The following is a 23,014-nucleotide window of genomic DNA, read 5'->3' on the forward strand; positions in this document are numbered from 1 at the left end:
CATTTAGCCTTAATTATCATGATAAAATACTCTCCTAACCCAGGATAGGAGTTTTTAAGGCTATTTTAAGGATATTTAAGGATAATTTTAAGGCTTGACCATAGTTGATCTTCTCTTTCCAACCAGGGAATATGCAATAATTCATCATTTATATCACCACTTACTATGTATTTTTGCATAGCTATAGCTCAGGTTTCAGCTGTGGCTCAGATTCAGTCCTTGGCCTAGGAATTTCCATGTACCACAAGTGCAGCCATAAAAAGAAGGAAAAAAAAAAGGATTTTAAAAAATTGTTTTCCTGCCTTAATATTTTTTTCAAAATACATACAAAGATATAAACTTCCCTAGGATAATCTTTAATGTTTGGGATTAACATTCCAGCCAGTCAATGGTCAGCTAAGTCCTTTGATTTCATATGTGGCTTTTATGTTTCACAGATAACCAGAGCAGCTTATGAAGTTTAGAGGAACAATGTGGCTACCTAGGTGGGGAAGAAGAGGTTGAGAATATTGAATGGACAGGGAGAATTAGAAGTACTGTTTTCAGAGATCTGTGAAAATGGCAGCTTTTGGGTTTTTTATGAAAGTGTAATGATCAGGCTGATTCCAAACATGTATGCAGCAGGTTGAGCCCAGTTCCAGCCATAGTGTAAAATCCCAAAGCCTTTCCTTTTATGGCGTAACGTATAAGGAAACAGAATAAGCTGCTAAGAGTGTTATATATAGTGCCTGCTCATTACAGGGGTTTTGTGCAAATAAGGTGAAACTGACTGGGGTCAAGGTGGCATTCATTTATTTAGTCAGCGAAACGTATTGTAAGAGCAACTTTATGCTCAGCTCTGAGCCTCGAAGTGAAGTACTGGAGATACAATGGTTAGTAAACTGATATAATTTCTGACTCACAGAATTTAAATGTCTTCATTCATTTAACAATTAAAAATTCTATCTTGGTGCCATACATTGTGCTGAGATTGCTGAAAGTAAAATTGTAAACAAGTAGACATACATTGTGTCCCAGGGGACTATCCTTAGAATTTATCAGAAATAAATAAACCACTCAGTAAGAGTGACAAAGGTAGTGTTATGGAGCAAATAGCAGGAGTATCTAACACGGGAACAGGGAAGTAATGCTTAAGCTAAAAACTTAGTAGGGAGAGACCAAGCAAGGAGGAGAAGAAAGAATGTACCAGATAAGAGGAAGGTCAGAGTCAAGAGTAAGTCTTGTGCTTTCAAGTAACTAAAAACAGAGCATAGAGCACAAGGCAGGGTGTCCATTGATTAGGCTGGAGGAATAGGAAGGGCCATTGTCATGACACTGTTTTAAGGAATTATATTTGATCATAGGGCAAAAGGGAACCACTACAGGATATGCAAGAGGGAAATCAGATTATGTTTTAGAGGAGTCATTTTGCAATATGGAGAGAGACAGTCTACCAGATGTCATGGGTGTAAGATGTTTCTCCAAATGCTGGTAATTTAGAGAGAGCCAGAGGACCCTTAGTTCTCAACCAAAGAATCTCAGCTAAAGAGTCATGCATGAATCTTAGCATTTATCCTCTGGTCTCCACTTTCTAAGATCCCTTAGAACAAGGACTATTTTTTTAACTCATAATTCCACTGTGTTTCTAATACATAGCACAGTGTCTGCTGAATAAATGAATGAACAGATGAATGGACTAGATAGGTAATTTCCTATTAAGACCCTAGAGTTACTTTCCTGACTTCATGTTTTTCTGCCTTTTTGTCAGAAGTAAAATCTTCTGAGAGTTTCTTTTATTCCTGATTTCCATTCTTTGTTTTCTCCTACCTCTGCAGAATGTCTCCCCAGGTTATTCCGCTTTTTCGGTGTTGATCATGTTGAATTCCAGCATGTTCTCTACTCAGTCCATAAGTCTGTGGGGCCAGCATTTGCCTTTGTTCCTCTGTTTTCATATTTTCAACTTCTGACAGTTGGATCCCTTGACTCCACCACAATTTTAGTTCCAGCCTAGCTCATAAACTGATTCTCTCTGAGGATATACAGACTTTCATCTCTATTACCCAGTTAGGCTTGCATATGCTAAACAGACCCAGTATTCTAAACATGTTTAATGCATTCCTGAATGTCTCCGCTTTATACTGCTACTGCTAATCAACTGGGAGTGCATGTGTCAAAGGCAAGTTTCCATGCTTAGTTTTTAGGACTGGGCTACTTCTTAAGTTTTGTGTCTTTAGTTTTAAAATTTATAGTGGAGTTCTTATTGTGGCTCAGCAGATTAAGAATCTAACTAGGATCCATGAGGTTGTGAGTTCGATCCCTGGCTTTGCTCAGTGGGTTAATGATCCAGCACTGCTATGAACTGCAGTGTAGGTCACAGATGTGGCTCAGATCTGGTGTGGCTGTGGCATAGGCTGGTAGCTGCAGCTCCAGTTAGACCCCTGGCTTGGGAACTTCCGTATGCTGCAGGTTTGGCCATAAAAAGCAATACATAAATAATAAAATAAAACTTATAATGACTTCTTGAACTTTACCAATTTTTTTTTTTTTTTTTTTGCCTCATTCAAACTAGTGACTGGTAGACTCATATACTACCAAATCCTGCCACCCTTCCTTCTTCTGACAGAATTTTGTTTATATCGGCTATTAGGGACCTTGAAATCTGGGGAGATCTAAGCCATAAAAAAATTAGTTATTATTTTTATTATTATTAATAAATGCCATTCTGCATGACGTATAAATTATTCTTAGGATTTAGGAAAAACAATCAAAATGATGAAGGAAGTACAGTGCTCTAGGAGTGAACAGTAGATGCACTGCAACCTAGAATCACTTAGTGCCATCTCTGCTCCTGCAATGGCCTGAATTAAATCTGCTAGGCCTTAATTAAGCACTATGTAGTGCCAAAGTACCCTTTACACCAGCAGAGGCTAATGTTACGTTGCTTCCTTCCAATCCCTCCCACCACGGAATGCTGGGAAGCAGATTTTTTCCCTAGTGTGGGTATCAGCCCCTATACCTCCCTCACTCTGTGTTTTCCTGAGATTCTTTTTAGATGCTGCTTCATATTTTTTGTTCGTATATTCAGACACACAGTTTCTAGCATGTCTGCAAAGATGCTTGCTGTTACCTTGGCCACCTAGATTACATGAACTTCTTACATTGCATTTTACTTCTATTGCCCACTTCAAGAAAACTAACTCTTCATTGAAAAAATCTGTGATCATCATCAGGCTCTTATTTCTTCCCCCTTTACCCTGTCACTAATAAGTCCGAGGGACATTTCTAGATCTAGAAATGTGTCTCATTACACCATTCTGGGTTTAATCTAAATAACTCTTCTCACTTCTCTAGCAATAAAATATACCAGTTACCTATATATGAGCTTTTAGGTCACTTTCTTTCAGTGCACCACTTCAAACATATATTCAAACTTTTTAAATAACCAATAAAGGATAGAAAAGAAAAAGAATATAAGAAAACGCATTTTGGATGTCAGGCATACATGTGCTTTACATGGAATCTTGTAATATTGTAACATATGAGGTGGATATTATTATTTCCTTTTTTAAAGATGGGAAAAATAAAATCCCCAAGTCAAGAATAGTTAACATAGTTTACAAAAGTTATATGGTAAATGACAGAACTCACCATGGAGTGCCCTTTCTATGATAACATGCTAGAGTTCTTGACCATACCTATCAGCAACGTTTTGAAAAGTTTGTCACTCTATCCCCGTTGAAAGCTTTTTATAAGTTGGCCTCCAGATCACCACACACTTCTGTTTTCTTCTTATCTGTCAATCCTCTGGCTTTTCGTCTCCCTCATCTCTACTTGAATTCCCTAGAGCACAGTCCTCCACCCTTTTCTGTCTGCATTCTGCCTGTAGTGATCTCATGACTTTGCTTCCCAGCTAAACTTTGGTTATTCTTAAATTTATAGCTCCAACCCAGTATTCTCTCCTCACTCTAGTGTATACTCAGTATTTTCACTTGGATGTTTAATAAACATCTCAAACTTAGCATCTTCAAAATTGAACTCCCCCCCTTTACTGAAAAACCTGTGCTAACCACCATCATTTCCACAATAGTAAATGTCAGCTCCATCCTCCTTGTGGCAAAGGCCCAAAGTCTTAGGATCATTGTTAACTCTTCTCCTCTCATGCTATGCATCCATTCCGTCAGAAAAATTATCTTGACTGTATGTTTAAAATATATTCAGAGACACCTCTCACCATTTGCACTGCTGCTACCTTGGTTGAAGTCATTATTAGCGCAGCCGCCACCTGACTAGTCCTGCTTCCACCCTGGTCAAGGATTCTGATCAGTTCCCAAGCCAGGACAGCAAACTGACATAAATCTCTTTCATGTTTCCCAGTCATTATGACTTGGCTTCCTGAGATGGATTTTGTATATATTTCTGAGATTTTAGCTTCTATCTAAATTTACTTAATAAACACTACAGTTTAACTTTACACTCTACTCCACCATCTAATATTTGGAGATTCGTTTCATTTTCTCTTAAGATCCCAAACTTTGAAAATAATCTTATTAAAATGACATTGTCTACCTTTCATTCATTTCCTGGTGTCTAAATATATGTTGGAATGCTTTCCAGTACTTTGCACTCTTGAAAAGGGAAGGTCTTTGTTGTCCTAACTCATCTTAGTAACTTCAACAGTTGTTACTGCAGTGTTTTACACGTAGTAGGTACTCAATAAAATTATTCTTACAGAAACTTATATAAACAAAATTGAAAGTAGTTTGTATGTGGTCTAAAACCTCTAGCATCCCTATTTTTATGTACTCTACTCAGCTAGGAGAGCTACCTTATGGATGTTTTTTATTTGTATATATTCATCAATTTATTCATCACTCAGTGAACATTTATTGAGCTTTTACTGTGTGCTAGTCACTGTTCTAAGTCCTATAAATACACAGTTGTGAGGAAAACATGAAATTCCTACCACCAGCAATCTCTACATTCAGTGAAAGAGATATATAATAAATACATATGTTAAATTAGAATTGCATAGAAAAATACATATTGGCCCAAATCCCGAGATTTAAGATTAATATACTGCCAAACTTTAAATCATATTATCACCATGAGAGAGTAAACTTGGAGTATAGTGCAATATGAAATTTTATCCAATAAAATATAGTGATAGTATTACAGAATTTTAGGAGTCAAATTTTGTACAGGGACAGTAATTTCTCAGTACTGTCAACTGATAAATTCTGCCTATAGTCAACTATCTTGCACATTTGGAATACTAAGCAGGAATCTATGGTCTATGATGATCTGCAGTTTTATAGAAACAATCCTATAAACCATGCTATTTGTACTGCTTGCAGAAGATAAATCTTGGTTCTAGAAGTGTGACAATATAGCAACATAATTGGCTTTCAAGATACCAAAATCTTCCTTGAATTTTTATCTGTATCTCAGCTTTTATCACATGCATACCAATTTCAGCAGCTTCCTGGAGTATCACAGTAAGAAGATCTTTACAGCAGAAAACATGCAGAGAATTTAAACTCTTAAGATAAGTTTAGTTTCTCGAAGAATCAGCAGGTCCTAGCAAATAAATTACTTTCCCTGCAAGTAACCAGTGATAGTAATATCTGCTCTGTTGGTACCTTTATTTCCAAAACAGTGTTTCAAGGCTTTCCTTGGTTCATGCAAACCGTTTTTGCCATTTAAAGGCTTCTATTACATCTTGTTTCAACATAATTTATTAGTATCTAAAGAGACAATTGCAAATTGTGTTTTATGTCATACAACTTTATCTTTGAATAAAGAACAATAAAAGTAGTTGAAAGTTTTTCTGTTACAGTCAATAAGTCTGTCCTATCAAATTGGTATTATTTCTGAAAACACAGTGGAAAGTTGTGTACAAAACATTGTGATTTTTGATTCCTAAATCAGTCATAGACAAACCACATTTTTTCCATTGTCAATGATAATTGCATGCTGATTTTCCATTCTTTAATGGATCTTCTATCAGAGTCACCTTTTTGTTAGTTATTTGTTTTGTTTTGGTTTTGGTTGAACCCATGGCATGTGGAAGTTCCTGGGCCAGGGATTGAACCTGTGCAGTAGCAGCGACCTGAGTTGCTGTTCTGATAACTCTGGATCTTACCCCACGGCACCACAAGGAAACTCCATTTTTTTCTCTAAAAAAATGTTTACCATTCTAATTAGACGTAATCTTTTTTCCCTTGACTTGAATTAGTTTTATTCTTTTCAACATTAATCCATGGAGTATCTTTTAACTCTGAATACTAATTAGCATAATTCTAGGCTGGATATTAATTGAATATTAAACTTTTTTTCCCAGAAAGTTAACCATTTTCCCCTAGCACCATTTACTGAACATCTTTTCTATCCCCCAGTAATCTATGATGCCACCTTTATAATATTTTAAATTCTTATATTATTGTTTCATTATGATAAAAGATTGAGGCTTGTTTTCTTCTCTGTGTCTGGATACAAGATACATTTCGTAATATGTATGAACACATGAAAGGAAAAGCTTTTTCTCTGAGAAGTATAACTAATACAATTTGATTTACTCCATTCTTTGATATAGTTATTTCTGTTTTTATGCTTCAGGGCCCTTTGAGTTTTTCAAAAGGTTTTTTATTATATGCATTTAATTTTGCATTTATTATGTGCATTTAATTTCATTGCAATAATCAATTCTGTGTTTAATTGATTTAACTGACTCCTACATCCTCAGAAATCTTGGTTTTGAGTCATATGTTCTAAAATGTGATGATTTTTTTTTTTTTTTTTTTTTTTTTTTTGTCTTTTGAGGGCCGTGTCCTCGGCATATGAAGGTTCCCAAGCTAGGGGTAGAATTGGAGCCACAGCTGCCAGCCTACACCACAGCCACAGTAATGCCAGGTGTCTGCTACCTGCACTGCAACGCCAGATCCCCAACTCACTAAATGAAGCCAGGGATAGAACCTACAACCTCATGGTTCCTAGTTGGATTCGTTTCCACTGAGCCACGATGGGAACTCCCTGAAGAACATATTTGATTAACGTTTAAAAGAAGAAACAGAGGTGTGGTTTATTTATTTTCTGAACTCTGGCCTAAAAAATGATACTAAGTTATATTCACAAATGAATGGTAAGTTAACTTGATATTCAATTCTTGAGAGAACAGCCTTTTCCTTCAAAATTCTCTATCTATTGGTCCACATAAAAGTAGAACACTCTTGAGACATTATTCATTTCTTATGTGATTTTCCACTTAATACATTTTACCACAGTTATTTCTACATCTCTGATCTCCCCCTAACTAGATAAGTTCTTTGACTTCAGTCACTGCTTCTGAATGAGTGAATGAAAGCATTTCTATTCATATGTTCTGTTTCTTTACTAGCCTTTTTAAAATAAAATTTTCAACATCTTAAAACTGTTCTGTGTCTCCTGGGAAAAAGCATTTTATTAATGTTATAGTAAGGAAACTATACTAGATGATCTCTATGGTTTATTCTAGTTTAGAGGTTTTACTGCCTGTGATTCTAAATGTGTTTCTTTATACTATTTAAGAAATTGTGTAACCCATTAAGTTGTTCAATTCTATTAGGTTTTATTTGCTTATTTTCTTAATTACATATCATTTGAAGAATTATAGCTGTATAGTCTCATAATCACAGGAGAGGCATACGTCTTACATTTGGGCTAAAACCTTGTCCTTTAAAAAGAGCATGGATGGCCTGTAACCAGGAGTAGAGTAAAGAAAAAAACCTTTACTGAACAATAAACTGCCAGCTAATACGCCTACAATTTTGTTGAGAGCCCAATCCATATATGCATGTTGCTGCTTATTAAAGATTATGCTATTTAATTGTCTTTATTTCTGTTCTTTTAAATTAGTATTTTTTTAAAAAGATTTTATTTCTTGGAGCAATTTTAGGTTACAACAAAATTGAGAGGAAGTTACTGTGATTTCCCATATACTCCCTGGCCCAGAACATGCATAGCCTCCCCCATTATCAATATCACTCACCAGAATGGTACATTTTTACCAAGGATGAATCTATATTGACACATCATAGTCACCCATGTCCATAATTTACCTTAGGGTTCACTCTTGGCTTTTAACATTCTATGAATTTGGACAAATGTATGACATAAATCTATCATTATAATAGCATATAGAGTATTTTAACCACCCTAAAAATCTTCTGCTCTATCCTCATCTCTCCCTCCTCCCCCATCCTTGACAAAGACTGATCTTTTGACTCTCTCCATAGTTTGACCTTTTCCAGAATGTCAAATAATTGAAATCATATAGTATGAAACCTTTTTAGAATGACTTAGTTATATGCATTTAAAGTTCCTCCATGTCTTTTCATGGCTCAGTAGCTCATTTATTTTTAGCCCGAATAATATTCCATTGTCACAATGTACCCTAGTTTATTTTCTGTTCACCTACTGAGGGGTAGATATCTTGGCTGCTTCCAGATTTTGGCAATTATGAATAAAGCTTCTGTAAACATCCATGGACAGGTTTAAATGTATTTTTTTAAAAAAAATTTTTAAATGTGCTTTTGGTTTCTTTATTGTGAAGTTTGCTGTTCAACATATTATATACATTGTATATTATTAATCTTTGTTATTTAAACTTTATCTTATCAAATATAGTCTACCTTTAATCTTAATAGACTACCACATTATTTTTGACAATGGACTAACAAAAACAATTTTACTAAAGAAGCTTTTTCTCCTTAACTACGTTATTTCAAAGTTTAATGAAGTAAAACTCTGATTACCAGCCACATTCTAATTTTTAATTAATTTGAACATATGCACATCCTTTCCTGGCAACAACTCTTTTGGAGTTTTTGGATTGAAAATTAATGTTAAGGATTTTTTGAAATAATAGTACAATTGATATATTTATATTTGATTGATATATTGATATATTTATAGAGTAAATCATTATTTTTAAATGGCTGTTCTAAAATAACAGGGATAAATATTATTTACAATAAAAAAAAGGTCATGGAAGCCTAATTTGTTGACTATGGTTAGGTAATGAAAATAGAAGATAGATATAAAATATTTGATAAGGGGTAAACAATATTTGCTCTGTATAACTTTAAGTTATTTAATTGAAAATAGATACTTTTGGAGTTCCCGTCGTGGCGCAGTGGTTAACGAATCCGACTAGGAACCATGAAGTTGCGGGTTCGGTCCCTGCCCTTGTTCAATGGGTTAACGATCCGGCGTTGCCGTGAGCTGTGGTGTAGGTTGCAGACGCCGCTCGGATCCCGCGTTGCTGTGGCTCTGGCGTAGGCCGGTGGCTACAGCTCCGATTCGACCCCTAGCCTGGGAACCTCCATATGCCGTGGCAGCAGCCCAAAGAAATAGCAAAAAGACAAAAAAAAAAAAAAAAAAAAAAAAAGAAAATAGATACTTTATGAAGTGTTACTATTAAAGGGAGAGTGTCAAAGAAGAAATAATTATGCTTTGTTAAAGAGATATTTTATCAATTCGTAGGGAGGACATAGAAATATTTTTGCTGCAAAACACGGCCTTTCTGTACAATAATAAATTAATAAACAAATTTTTCCTAGGCTTTATAAATCATCCAAAATGAATTACTGAGTAAATGAGAATTCTGAAAGTTTTTAATAATCATTACTGTGGTACTACCTCTGTGTACCAGCTGAAAAAACAGACTGATCCAGAAATCATCAGTCAGTATATGTATCTCTTAAGGCACATTGGCACCCACAGGAAATATTACAGAGAAGCCAAATCACTTAAGGCTGCCCAAGTTTATTCCTTGGCTCCAACACTAGCTCTGTGACCTTGGGAAAGATTCTTAAACTCACCATGCCTCCATTTTATGATTGTAAAATGGGGATATTAATACCAACTTTCAGGATTTAGTAGCATAAAATTGGTTAATACATGAAAAGCATACAGTAAGTTTTGCACAGCATTTTGTTGTCTTTGTTATTTGTGCCAAATGGCAATTTTTTATTATATTCCTCAAACATGATCTATCTTTCTACAAATTAAGTATAAATTGATTTATAAAATGGCAGATAAATAGAAAAGATTATTTTAAAAAAAACACCTTTTAACAAAAAAATATTTTTTCCTGGACTTTACCCTCCACAGTAATACTTGATTCAGTAAGACAGAAAATTCACTGTTGAATCTGGAACCCAGGTTCACTTTGCATTGACAAGAATAGGTGACCTTGGGTCTATAGAATTAGACCCAGATGCTCAGCATCTCCTGTAAATGCCATGTGTGAGATTCAATTTCATATTTTAGACTCTTTAGAGTAGATTTCTACTAACAAAAGGTTGTACAGAGACGCTTTTTTTGTGTGAGATGGACATTATTTCAAAACACTATAACGGATTTCACAACATACAGTGGAAATCTTTTTTTACCCCAGACATCATTTCAAAGCATTTAGAAACTGTATAACTTCCTCATTGAAAATAACTTATGCATAATTATTCTTTAATGGATTTCTATCATGTTTAAAACTTTTTTAATGTGTGTTCTTCCCATCTAGAGCTGGGTAGAGAGAGCTGAAAAGCAGACTCTTCTCACTGACACACTTGACCTATCAGAACTCTTCCATCCAGACACATTTCTTAATGCTCTTCGCCAGGAAACTGCAAGGTAAATAAAATGAAATACTTATTTGTCTCAGGGGGTAATGATTTATTCATTTCTGATAACATTCCCTTGATGGTCAAGAAATGAATTCATTGTTGAATCTGGATAGTTGTGCTATTTCTTAATACTTGACATTTAGTAACAGTTAACTTTTAGTTTAGAAAGCATTGCTTTCAATTATGATATATTTTTATTAGACAAAAGGCAGATTTTAATTTTTAAAGTTTTGATCATTTGTCTATCTAGACCTGTTGTGTTCAATATGGTAGGGAGAAGTCAAATGGGGCTATTTAAATGTGAATGATTTAAAGTTAAGTAGGATTTAGGAGACCGAGGCGGTGGAGTAAAAGGATGTGGAGCTCACCTTACCACATGAACACATAAAAAATACATCTACATGCAGAAAAATTCTCACTAAAAACTAACTGGAAACTGGTAGGACTCCTTTGTAATCAAGGCTTTAGAAAAAATATACATATAATTGGGTATGAAGGGGAGAAAACTGATCAAGCTGGGTGACTCTGGTAAGGGGACTTGGAGGAAAAGTGTAATTATACACATGGACCCATGCCTTGGGGAATGAATGAATGAATCAAGCCACAGACTGAATGTCCCAGTCCTAAGATCCTACATGGAGGAGAAAAGCCACCCTTTGCTAGCTGGAGGACTGCTGGGACAGATGAAGAAGCCTGGACTCCACTCAGGAGGAATGTGTACGCACTGGCTAGCCCTTGGGGCAGGACTGAAAGAGGTCTGTTTTAATAGCTTCTGGGTTTCCCATGACTGATTCATCATGCACTCCAGCCTGAGCCAAGCAAATGCTCTGGCCTTGCTCATTCCATGCCACAAGATGATACTGAATCTAAGGTGGCCAGGAACAGGGAAGAGACTTGACCTTGGGATGCAGATGTGACTCAGTCCTGGGGTGGAGCCTGGGTGGAGTTATGGGGGCTGTTGTTGATGCTTACCCAGTGGTGCCCAGAAGCAGCCCAGATTTCTGACAGCAGCTGCTCTACACCACAGCTCAATCCACCCTCCTACCCCAATAAACAGAGAGAAACTACATGGGCCCCACCTCCCCTGTGGAGCACAGAGGAGACTGGAGGTCAGCAGTGAGAGACAAAGGGGTCTTGCCTCTGGCATTCACATCAAATCCAGCTCTCCCACCAAAGGAACTGGGCACCTATCGTCTGCATAGGGACACCTCCACATAAGAACCACTCCTTCAAGATCATAGGAGGTAAGTGTTTCACCTAAATTCATAGAGGCAAAAAAAGTTAAGTAAAGTGAAAAGAAAGAGAAACTACTCTCAATTGAAAGAATAAGAGAAAACCACTGGAAAAAAAATCTATTTCTTCTCAGAAAGAGAAGTAGGCAGTTTACCAGATAAAAAATTAAAAACAATTGGGGAGTTCCCATTGTGGCTCAGCAGGTTGAGACCCCAATGCTGTCTCTGTGAGGGTGCAGATTCAATCCCTGGCCTAACCCCGTGGTTTAAGGATCCAGCATTGGTATAAGCTGCAGTGTAGGTTGCACATACAGCTTGGATCTGGTGTTGCTGTGGCTGTGGCATAGGCCTCAGCTCAGCTCTGATTTGACGCCTAGCCTAGGAACTTCCATATGCCGCAAGTGGGCTGTTAAAGGAAAAAATAAAAAAGAATTAATTGGTACTGAAAGTGTTAACTGAAATTTTTTTTAAAAAAGAATTAATTTAACAAATGAACATTTTGGAGTTCCCATCATGGTGCAGCAGGAACGAATCTGACTAGGAACCATGAGGTTGCGGGTTCAACCCCTGGCTTTGCTCAGTGGGTTAAGGATCCAGCGTTGCTGTGAACTATGATATAGATTGCAGACACAGCTTGGATATGGTGTTGCTGTGGCTCTGGCGTAGGCTGGCAGCTGTAGCTCCCATTAGACCCCTAGCCTGGGAACCTCCATATGCCTTGGGTGTGGCCCTGAAAAGACTAAAGACAAAAGACCAAAAAAAAAAAAAAAAAAAGCCATTTTAAACATTTTAACAAGGAACTAGAAAATATGAAGACCAGTCAAAAATAAATAACTCAATAGCTGAAATAAGAAATACATTAGCAGAGGTCCCATCATGGCTCAGTGGTTAGCAAACCCAGCTAGCATCCATGAGGACACAAGTTCAATCCCTGACCTCACTCAAGGGGTTAAGGACCCAGCATTGCCATGAGCTGTGGTGCAGGTCACGGACATGGCTGGATCCCATGTTGCTGTGGCTCTGGCGTAGGCCAGCAGCTACATTTCTGATTGGACCCTTAACCTAGAACCTCCATAGCTGCGGGTGTAGCCCTGAAAATACAAAAAGACAAAAAAAGAAAAAGAAAGAAAGACATTAGAAAGAATGATTACCAGACTAAGTGATACAGAAGAAGGCATAAGCAATCTGGAAGACAGATTAGTGGAAATCAGAGTCAGAAGACATCAGAAAGAAAAGCAAATTTTTAAAAAAGCAGTTAAGAAAAGATCTCTTACATAATATTGTGCCCCAACATTCCTATTATAGTAGTTCCAGAAGAAGAAGAGAAAGAGAAGGAGAACAAAAATGTATTTGAAGAAATTATACTTGAAAACTTCTCAAACCAGAGGTAGGAAATAGGTATCCCATACAGCAAGCACAGAAGGTCTCAAACAAGATGAACCCAAACAGACCTACTCCATGATGCATAATAATTATGGCTAAAGATATACGCAGACTGAATGAGACCAGGCGGAAAGGTATTTCATGCAAATAGAAGTGACAGAAAATTAGAGATAGCAATACTCGCATCAGACAAAATAGACTAAAACAAAGTCTATCACAAAAGACAAGGACTAACTGACTGATCATCCAGACAGAAAATCAGTAGGACAACAGAAGTCTTAAATGACACACTGGTCCATTTGGACATGATTGATGTCCACAGGACATTACACCCCAAAGCAGTAGAGTACGCATTTTTCAAAGTGCATATGGGATGTTCTCCAGGACAGAGCACATTCTAGGTATCGAAATTTAAGAGGACAGAAATTACATCAAGCATTTTTCCCAACCACAGCTGTATGAAACTAGAAAGCTTCCATAAGAAACAAGAAAAATCTCAAAATAGCAAATGAACATACCACCTAAAATAATCAGAAAAAGAACTAACAAAGGCCAATGTCAGCAGAAGAAAGGAAATAATAAAGATCATATGAAAAATTAATAAAATAGAAATTAAAAAACAATAGAAAACATGAATGAAGCCACGAGCTGTTTTTTTCCTAAAAGATAAACAAAATTGATAAAGCTTTAGCCAGGTTCACCAAAAAGAAAAAAGAGAGGACCCAAACAAACAAAATAAGAAATGTAAAAGAAATAACAGCCCAAACCATAGAGATAAAATGGTAAGAAATACTACCAACAGTTATTGGACAACCTGGAAGAAAAGGATAAATTTTGAGAAGTCTACAGCCTACTAAGACTGAATTAAGAAGAAATAGATCATTGAAACAGACCAATCACTAGTAGTGAAACCGAATTTTTTTTTTTTTGTCTTTTTGTCTTTTTGTTGTTGTTGTTGTTGTTGTTGTTGTTGTTGTTGCTATTTCTTGGGCCGCTCCCACGGCATATGGAGGTTCCCAGGCTAGGGGTCGAATCGGAGCTGTAGCCACCGGCCTACGCCAGAGCCACAGCAACGCGGGATCCGAGCCGAGTCTGCAACCTACACCACAGCTCACGGCAACGCCGGATCATTAACCCACTGAGCAAGGGCAGGGACCGAACCCGCAACCTCATGGTTCCTAGTCGGATTCGTGGTTACACTGCGCCACGATGGGAACTCCTGAAACCGAATTTTTAATGAAAATATTCCCAACCAATAAAAGCCTAAATCTGGGCAGCTTCACAGGGGGAATTCTACCAAACATATAAAGAAGAACTAATATCTATTCTTCTAAACCTATTCCCCAAAATTTACGAGGATGGAATATTCCTAAATTCATTCCACAAGGCCACCATTTCCCTGATGCCAAAAGAAAAGGAAAATTACAGGGAAATAATGATTATAGATGTAAAAATCTTCAAAAACCTTAGCAAATTGAATCCAACAATATATAAAAAGGATAATATCCTATGATCAAATGGGATTTATTACAGAGTCCCAAGGATGGCTCAACATTTGCAAATCAATGTAATATACCACATTACCATAAGAAAAGGCACAAATCACATGATCATCTCAGTAGATGAAGAAAAAGCATTTGACAGAATTCAACATCCATTCATGATAAAAACTCTCATCAAGGTGGGTATGGAGGGACCATATCTCAACATCATAAAGGCCACTTATGACAAACCTACAGCCAGCATCTTACTCTATGTTTTAAAGAAAGAAGCCTTCCTCTAAATTCAGAAACAAGAAAAGGATGCCCACTCTTATGTCACTTTTATTTAGCATATTATTGGAAGCCTTAGCCACAGCAATAAGATGAGAAAGACAAATAAAAGACATTAGAAAGGGAGTAGTAAAAATTTCACTGTTTGCAGATGACATGATACTTTATATAGAAAACCCAAAAGTCTGCACCCCCAAACTATTGGAACTATTAAATGAATTCAGCAAATTTTCAGGATATAAAATTATCATAGAAATCTGTTGTGGTTCTATAAGATGATAATGAAATATCTGAAATAGAAACAGTTAGGCAGCCCAGAAATAAACCCCTCAGTTAATATACCTCAAAGGAGGCAAGGATATACAATGAAGAAAATTCTCTTCAAAAGGTGGTGCTGGGGAAGCTGGGCACCTATGTGTAAAACAATATACAAAATAAACTCAGAAAGGCTCAAAAACCTAACTTAAGACCTAAAACCATAAAACTCCTAGAAGAGAACATAGGCCAAACACTCTTTGTCATAAATTGTAGCAATATTTTTTGGATCTTTCTCCTAAGGCAAAAGATATAAAGAAAAATAAACAAATGAGACCTAATTAAACTAAAAATCTTCTGCACAGTATTTTGTTTATCAACAAAATGAAGACAACCTACAGAATGAGAGAAGATATTTGCAAACAGTACAACCTACAAGGGGTTAATATCCAAAATATACAAACTCATACAACTCAATATCTAAAGAAACAAACAACCCCATCAAAAAATGTACAAGGTCCTAAATAGACATTTTTCCAAAGAAAAATTCAAATGGCCACAGATGACACATGAAAAAATGTTCAACATCACTAATTATTAGAGAAATGCCAATCCAAACCACAATGAGATATCACTACACACCTGTCAGAAGGCTATCATCAAAAAGCCTACAAACAGTGAATGTGAGAGAAGATGTGGAGAAAAGGAAACCCCTGTGCATTGTTGGTGGGAATGTAAATTTGCATAGCCACTATGAAAAACATTATAGAGATTCCTCAAAAAACTAAAAATAGGACTACAGTATGATTCAGCAATTCCATTCCTGGATGTATATCTGGAAAAAAACAAAAACACTAATTCAAAAAGATGCACACACCTCAATGTTCACAGCAGCACTATTTATAATAGCCAAGACATAGAAGCTACCGAAGTATCCATAATCAAGCAAATGAATAAAGATGTGGAATATAGACACAGATATAGATATAGATATAGAACACACATACAGTGGAATATTACTCAGCCATAAAAGGATGAAATTCTGCCATTTGTAACAACATGGATGAACCTAGAGAATACTATGCTTAATGAATTAAGTCAGACAAAGACAATTATTGTATATTACTTAAATGTGGGATCTAAAAAAATAATATGAATGAATGTACATACAGAGCAGAAACAGACTCACAGATATAAAAAACAAACTAGCAGTTACCAAAGGGAGGAGGAATGAGACAAATTAAACATGTGATTAAGAGATGCAAACTGCTATGTATAAAATAGCTAAGCAAGACACATTGTGTAGCACAGAGAATCACAGCCATTATCTTTTAATAACTTTTAATGGAGTGTAACCTTTAAAAATTGTGAATCACCTGAAACTAATATAATATTCTAAATCAACTATACTTTGATTAAAATTCCTTTTAGACCAGGCTGGACCCCATGACAACAAAGACGTCATGCCTGGAGCAGCAACCCTAGGAAATGCTCATCAGGCAAATCAAGACCTTGAAAAATACAGTTCACACATCCTGAAGCAATAACAATAATGACTTCAAAACACCCTTCATATGTGATTTGTATGAGAGCATATTTCCCCCTTGAACCATTTCCCCTATTTCCGTTCTGCTCACTCCACCCAAATCCAAGTGGTCCTGCTGAAAGGTCCAGATGGAAAAACCCTGGTCTGTATCAGAAAGAAAAGAACACCACCTGCTTATTAAACTTTTTAAAAAGTTAAGTAAAATTAGGGATTCCTCTGTGGCTCAACAGATTAAGGATCCAGCATTGTCACTGCAGCAGCTTGGGTTGCTGCTATGGTGTGAGTTTGATCCCAGGCCCTGGATGCAGCCAAAAAGATGTAATTTTTCAGTATTCTATCCACATTTAGAGTCCTCAGTAGCCACATGTGGGCAGTGGCTACCATTTTGAACTGCATGAAAACATTTTTTTTTTGTTTTAATTTTTTTTATTGTTATTTCCCCAATACAATTTTTTTTTTCTACTGTACAGCCTGGTGACCCAGTCACACATACATGTACACATTCTATTTTCTCACATTATCATGCTCCACCATAAGTGACTAGACATAGTTCCCAGAGCTACACAGCAAGATCTCATTGCTAATCCATTCCAAAAGCATTAGTTTGCATCTATTAACCCCAAGCTCCCCAACCACCCCACTCCCTCCCCCTCCCCCTTAGCAACCACAAGTCTATTCTCCAAGTCCATGATTTTGCATGAAAACATTTTTATCTCTAGACAATTCTGTTGGACAATGCTGACTAAGTTTTCTTGGTGGAAAACAGTATTTGAAGGTTAAGATCAAACACTTTTTTTAAAACAAATTTGTTTTAAAAATTTATCATATCATATATAGTCTGTAATTTTTAAGAAGTTAGAATGTAATGAAAGGGACAGTTACTAAAATATACTGGAAAAATTCAGATGTTTAGTTATTTGGGGGATTTTCAATATTATAAATATCAGTATTTCAGTTTCGCTAGTAAACATTTATTGAACACTCACCATGGCCTGCGTTTGAGGGCGATGGTTAAAATGGAGGATATAAAAATAAAAAGACCCTATCCTCAAGGTCACAACCTAGAACAGGTGACTGACATAAAACTTTAAAAACTTAGTGTGAAATCTTAGGTATTGTGCAAAGTTTAAGATATCTGATTACTTGCACATTGTGAATATTCCAATTTTAAATAAGTAGGAATGTATATATCTTCCGTAGCTCTTCATATTTTAATTCCTGAGGATTAATGCTTTCTGACATTTGATGTGTTACTTTTACAGGGCTATGGTCTGTTCTGTGGATAGCCTTAAATTTGTGGCCTCATGGAAAGGTCGACTGCAAGAAGCAAAGCTGCAGATTAAGGTACTAGACTAATTTTAGATGTTTATCTGGGTCAAAAATTTTGTAGTTACCAACTGTGATAAAGAGATATTGGTCTAATCTCAAAGTCACCTACATTTGTAGTGTAAGATCAGAAGATATATTAAATATAATATATATAAATTATATTATCTATGTAAAAAATCAAATTGAGCTAAGATTTAACATAAAACAACCTGTACAAAGTACAACCTGTCCTACTACAGTAATAAGAATCTTAGAGATGCAACATATTCAAAAATATAACTTTGGTAAAAAAAAATGATATAAATCTTGAAGTTCTATTCAGTTACCTGTCCTAACATTCAAGTCATAAATGTTTCCTATATGATAAACTATGTATAAAATGTGTATGTAAAGTTTAGACAAATCTTGTACTTAGGGAGTTCACAATTTGTGAGTACATTAGTTCACTCTCAAAATCAAGCCAACTATGTGAAAAAAAATCCATCTTTTTCGGTATAAATTTTCCTAGATAGCTTTCCTGCTAAAAATCTATTACTCTTGCAATAATAGGTAATATTAGATAACCATTCAAATATTAATAAGGAGTTCCCTGAGGGCTCAGTGGGTTAAGGATCTGGCATTGTCACTGCTGTAGCTAGAGTCATAGCTGGAGCACATGTTCGATCCCTGGCATGGGCACTTCGTGCCACGTATGCAGCCAAAAAATAAAAAAGGAACAAATATTACAACAAAACTAATTAAAAGACTGTAATGAAATCCTTCTGCAACAGTTCCAACCTACTTCCATGCCAGTAGCATTCTTTACCATTCTTCTTTCTTAATTCCACACCTAAAATTGCCCTCTTAACTTTATTAAACTGTTAAAATGACATGTTGCATGTTGCAGTATGATTATCTCCTTATATCTATACTGGTCTGTCACGTGAAACTGTAATATCATTGAAGACAAAGACTTGTCTTACCCAACTTCAGATCCCCAGTACCTAGTTCAGTGTATTATATATAATTCAATTTTTAAAATAAATTGGAAGTAAGACTATAGTTCTTTAACTTAATTAACCTTAGGCACCTAACTTTTTAGAAGTTCTATTTATATAATTCTAGTTCCCAGGTCAACAATTTTCTTTTCATGTCACTACTGCTTTCTAACATACCATATAATTTTTTTTTATTATATTTGTTCTTTCTTGTCTCTTTTGCTCTACTGAAATGCAAGTCCCATGAGAGTAATCATTTTTTTCCATTTTTTTTAATATCTCAGATACCTCAAACAATACCTCATACATAATAAGCACTTAATTAAACCTTTGTTGAATTGTTGAGTTGAGGGCCTACAATAGGAGAGGCAATATAGTAGGTGTTATTACATCAGCAATAATGGTTTAGTGTGCCAGAAATTTGATCATTAACAATAAGCTAGGTCTTTCTCTTTTGGATCTATAGATTGTTACAAAATTCCCTTGAAGCTGAAGAAATTTTATTAATTAAATTAATTAAGATTAATTATAAAAATTAAATTTTATTTTAACCTTAGCCTCTAGCCTATAATAACTACCTTAGCTAGTACTGGTGCATATAAGCTGTAGCCTAGTTGCTAAGGAGAGGCAGGGGACACATGATATTTAATCCAGGAACCACATGCTTACCTGGTTGTGTGGTCTCTGTCAGCTGTAAACTACACACATATTATTTAGTATCATTATTTAGAAATACTCATATAAAAAACAAGGGAAACAAGTTTTATTCTGTTTCAAGGTGTATTAATATTTCCAGAACTGTTTTTTTCCTGTTCTTGAACAATGAAAGTAAAATCTACAAAATACCTTGTTTTATAGGTGAGGAAAAAATGCTGACAGTTAGTAAAATAAGATTCTAATCTTAGTTCTCCAAAACAGTCATGTGACTTTTTAAAACAATTAATAGAGACATCTGAACCTTTGTTGTCTCACTTATCAGTGGATTTAAGGAATACCTTCCTTGACATGTTTATTACAAGTGTCTCTGAAAACCTGTGTATGTGTTATTATATCTCATAATTTGATCTGGATTAGTTTTTAGTAGGCAATAATTTATTTTTTAATTAGAAATAAATTTTATATGAAGTTTAAATTAATCTTTAATTAATATAAAGTTTTTTACTTTTATCCATTGGTCATTTGTCCTTCATAAACTTTATCATTAAAAACCAAAATATTCATTGGTAAATATATTTAGGAATGTTACAATTTTGATACAATTATGTCTTACAACTTTAAGTAAAAGCAGCTATCTCTCACATGAGATTTAAGGTAATTCAACAGAATTTTTCAACTCTATGTCCCCTCATTTATGTGAACTATAGAAGCACATTTCTTAATTTCTTAGCTACAGTTTCCAGAAATATTTATCAGATAATAAGTTTTTGTAAGCCCCTTACCATTTGCACTTGGCAAAATCAGTAAGCTGAATAATTCATTTAGGTTTCTTTTAATCAAATTTTTCAACAAAAGAGTTATTTCAATAGGAGAATTTTAGGTTTGAATTCATTTGTCACTTTAGAATTTAATTGGTTTTGAATTTTTTATCAATATCTACCACCTAGACTGCATTAAACCAGTGAAATGTTCAAGCAGGGCTGTAGTTCACAAACCAATCAATATCTCCAACCTTCTAGACCTACTGCTTAAGAGAACATGTATGTATATTGATTTTTCAGATCCTGAATGTGACCCTCTAAAATGTCCTCACTGCCACTATTGATTTATTATTTGTTAAACAGCAGTTGTGAAACTTAGTTCTGGCAAAGGCATAAATCAAGCTCCTGTTCAACCTGCATGCTCGATCTTGCCCAGGCTGTGCAAGTATTGCTCTGGCAAATCCGGGCACCTTCCAGCTCCCTCCTTGACTTGGTGCCGCCAGACACAAAAGGCATAAACAAGTCTTCTACCTTAGCAAGTCAGGCTTATTAAAAACATTATAGTCCTGTTAGTAATGCATAGTTCTCTTGGATGCCTGAAAGCTGCTGCTCCTGTGGGACCTGGTAGAGTCATACAGCCGTGTATGCTTGCCAGTTCATTTAGGCTGCTTCATGGGAGGCTGGAGTCTGCCCATGTACCAAGTGGTTATTTTACTATTCATATTTTAATTCCTTCCTCACTGGGCTGACCAGGAAATAGAAGTTAAAACAGTGAGGAAATTAGACATTTAGACATTTGGGGTTTCATAAGGAGAATGGGCTCATCAGATCTAGGAGTTATGTGCTTTAGATACATCCTTCCCACTTAGTCTGAGCTGCCAGTTGTAGCTTAGCAGTCCAGCAGTGGAAAATCTACCAAAAATAAAAAAACTTTAAATAATTCAGATTAAGACATGTATTTCTGGTAGTTTTCATTTTTAACGCTGAGCACTTAATGCAAATATGCTTATAGTCATTATTAAGTAGAGATTGTTTTTAATTCATGGGAACTGTAGGAGTGCTTAGTAAGGTAACTTTCCATAAGAGTCAGTCTCTAAAATGATTTGGTACATATGAATATATACAATATAAAACCAATTCAACAAAAATGATTTTTCTTAAGAACTTAAGTGACTGCAGTAACCAAAGGTTTTAAATGTTTTGATATTCTTATAGCGTTAAATTCTTTTGAATGTCTTACTATATTTCCACCAGTTTAAAGGATTTTTAATTCTTAGTTGACTACTGTTTAGTAACTTTGCCAATTTCATACTATCTTCTCATGCTCTTCAAGTATCGCAGAAGGCTGAGAACTGGCTCAAATTTCTTGTTTTAGAAGTCTCTCTACTGTGAAACGTTCTGTTTGTGGGTTTTTTTTTTTTTTTTTTTTTTTTTGGCCACATCTGTGGCATATGGAAGTTATCAGGCCAGGGACCTAACCCATGCTTCAAAAGAGCCCCAAGCTGCCACAGAGACAACACCAGATCCTTAACCCCATGCTCCACAGTGGGAACTCACTCTACAAGACATTCTGACTTTGACACTGTATTGAAAAAAAAATCTGTGTGCTGGGATTATGTACTAAGTTCTATCAACTGTCCGAGTCCTTCCACAGCTTTCAAAACTAAGAAACCTCTATATATTTCACCTGGAATATGTATTTTCTCTCACATGCTCTCCTTTCTTCAACCTATAACAATCCATATATGTGGATTTATATTTTCTAGTAGTTACATTAAAAATTAAATCAATGTAACTAATTTTAACATTATTTTATTTAATCACATATATGCAAGATATTGTTGCTTCAACATGTAATAAATATTTTTGAAATAAGAATGATATCATTTATTTTCCTTTTTGTTGCACAGAGTCCTTGAAACCCATCATATAGTCCATATTTATAGCACATTTCAATTCAGACTAGCAAAATCTCAAGTGCACCACACGCATGTGGCCATGGCTACTAACAGATAGGATAGTAGCTCTAGACAGAAAAGGCAGTTATCTAGAGAAAATTTAAATATCCTCTGGTTTTCAAGTTTTTCTAATCATTTTTAGTGTTTTTCTTATTAAATAATTTCAAACTAGTACAGAGAGAGAATAGTAAAATGAACCTGTATATTCAAAATTTCCAAGATTTAGAGACATTCCTTTTTCTCTTTTGTCTTTGTTGAAGCAACTTCCAGACATTGTTTTATTTTACCTATCCATTTCTCAAAAAAAGCAATATATTCTTAAATCAACACAGTATATTATCACACATACAAAAATTAACAATAATTCCTTGGCATCATTTAATACTCGGTTCATAACAATATTTACTACTTTGTCTCAAAAGAAAAAAAAAAGAGAAAAACTTTTCCAATAGTTTCTTCAAATCAGGATCAAGGTCCAGACATTGTGTTTGGTTATTATGTACC

At 35.4% G+C, this 23,014-nt stretch overlaps 1 protein-coding gene across 12 annotated transcripts in view; it reads left to right on the forward strand.

Moving 5' to 3' along the window:
* DYNC2H1 (dynein cytoplasmic 2 heavy chain 1) overlaps positions 1-23,014 on the forward strand; it is a 364,937-nt gene that overhangs the window by 267,321 nt on the left and 74,602 nt on the right. For 11 of the 12 annotated variants that reach the window (XR_014815142.1, XM_084975882.1, XM_084975883.1 and 8 more), the window contains 2 exons: positions 10,538-10,647; positions 18,091-18,172. Coding sequence is in view for 11 of the 12 variants with exons in the window: in XM_084975882.1 (XP_084832008.1) it covers positions 10,538-10,647; positions 18,091-18,172 (192 nt within the window). In the remaining variant the exon portion in view is untranslated. Of the gene's footprint in view, positions 1-10,537; positions 10,648-11,697; positions 11,977-18,090; positions 18,173-23,014 lie in introns of those variants that run through there. The other variant, XM_084975884.1, reaches the window with a different exon arrangement.

The sequence above is a fragment of the Sus scrofa genome, chromosome 9 (assembly GCF_054392235.1).
Source record: "Sus scrofa isolate SSC_HxYL_T2T_F1_AM1 chromosome 9, Sscrofa_HxYL_maternal_Yorkshire_Landrace_v2.0, whole genome shotgun sequence".
NCBI lineage: Eukaryota > Metazoa > Chordata > Mammalia > Artiodactyla > Suidae > Sus > Sus scrofa.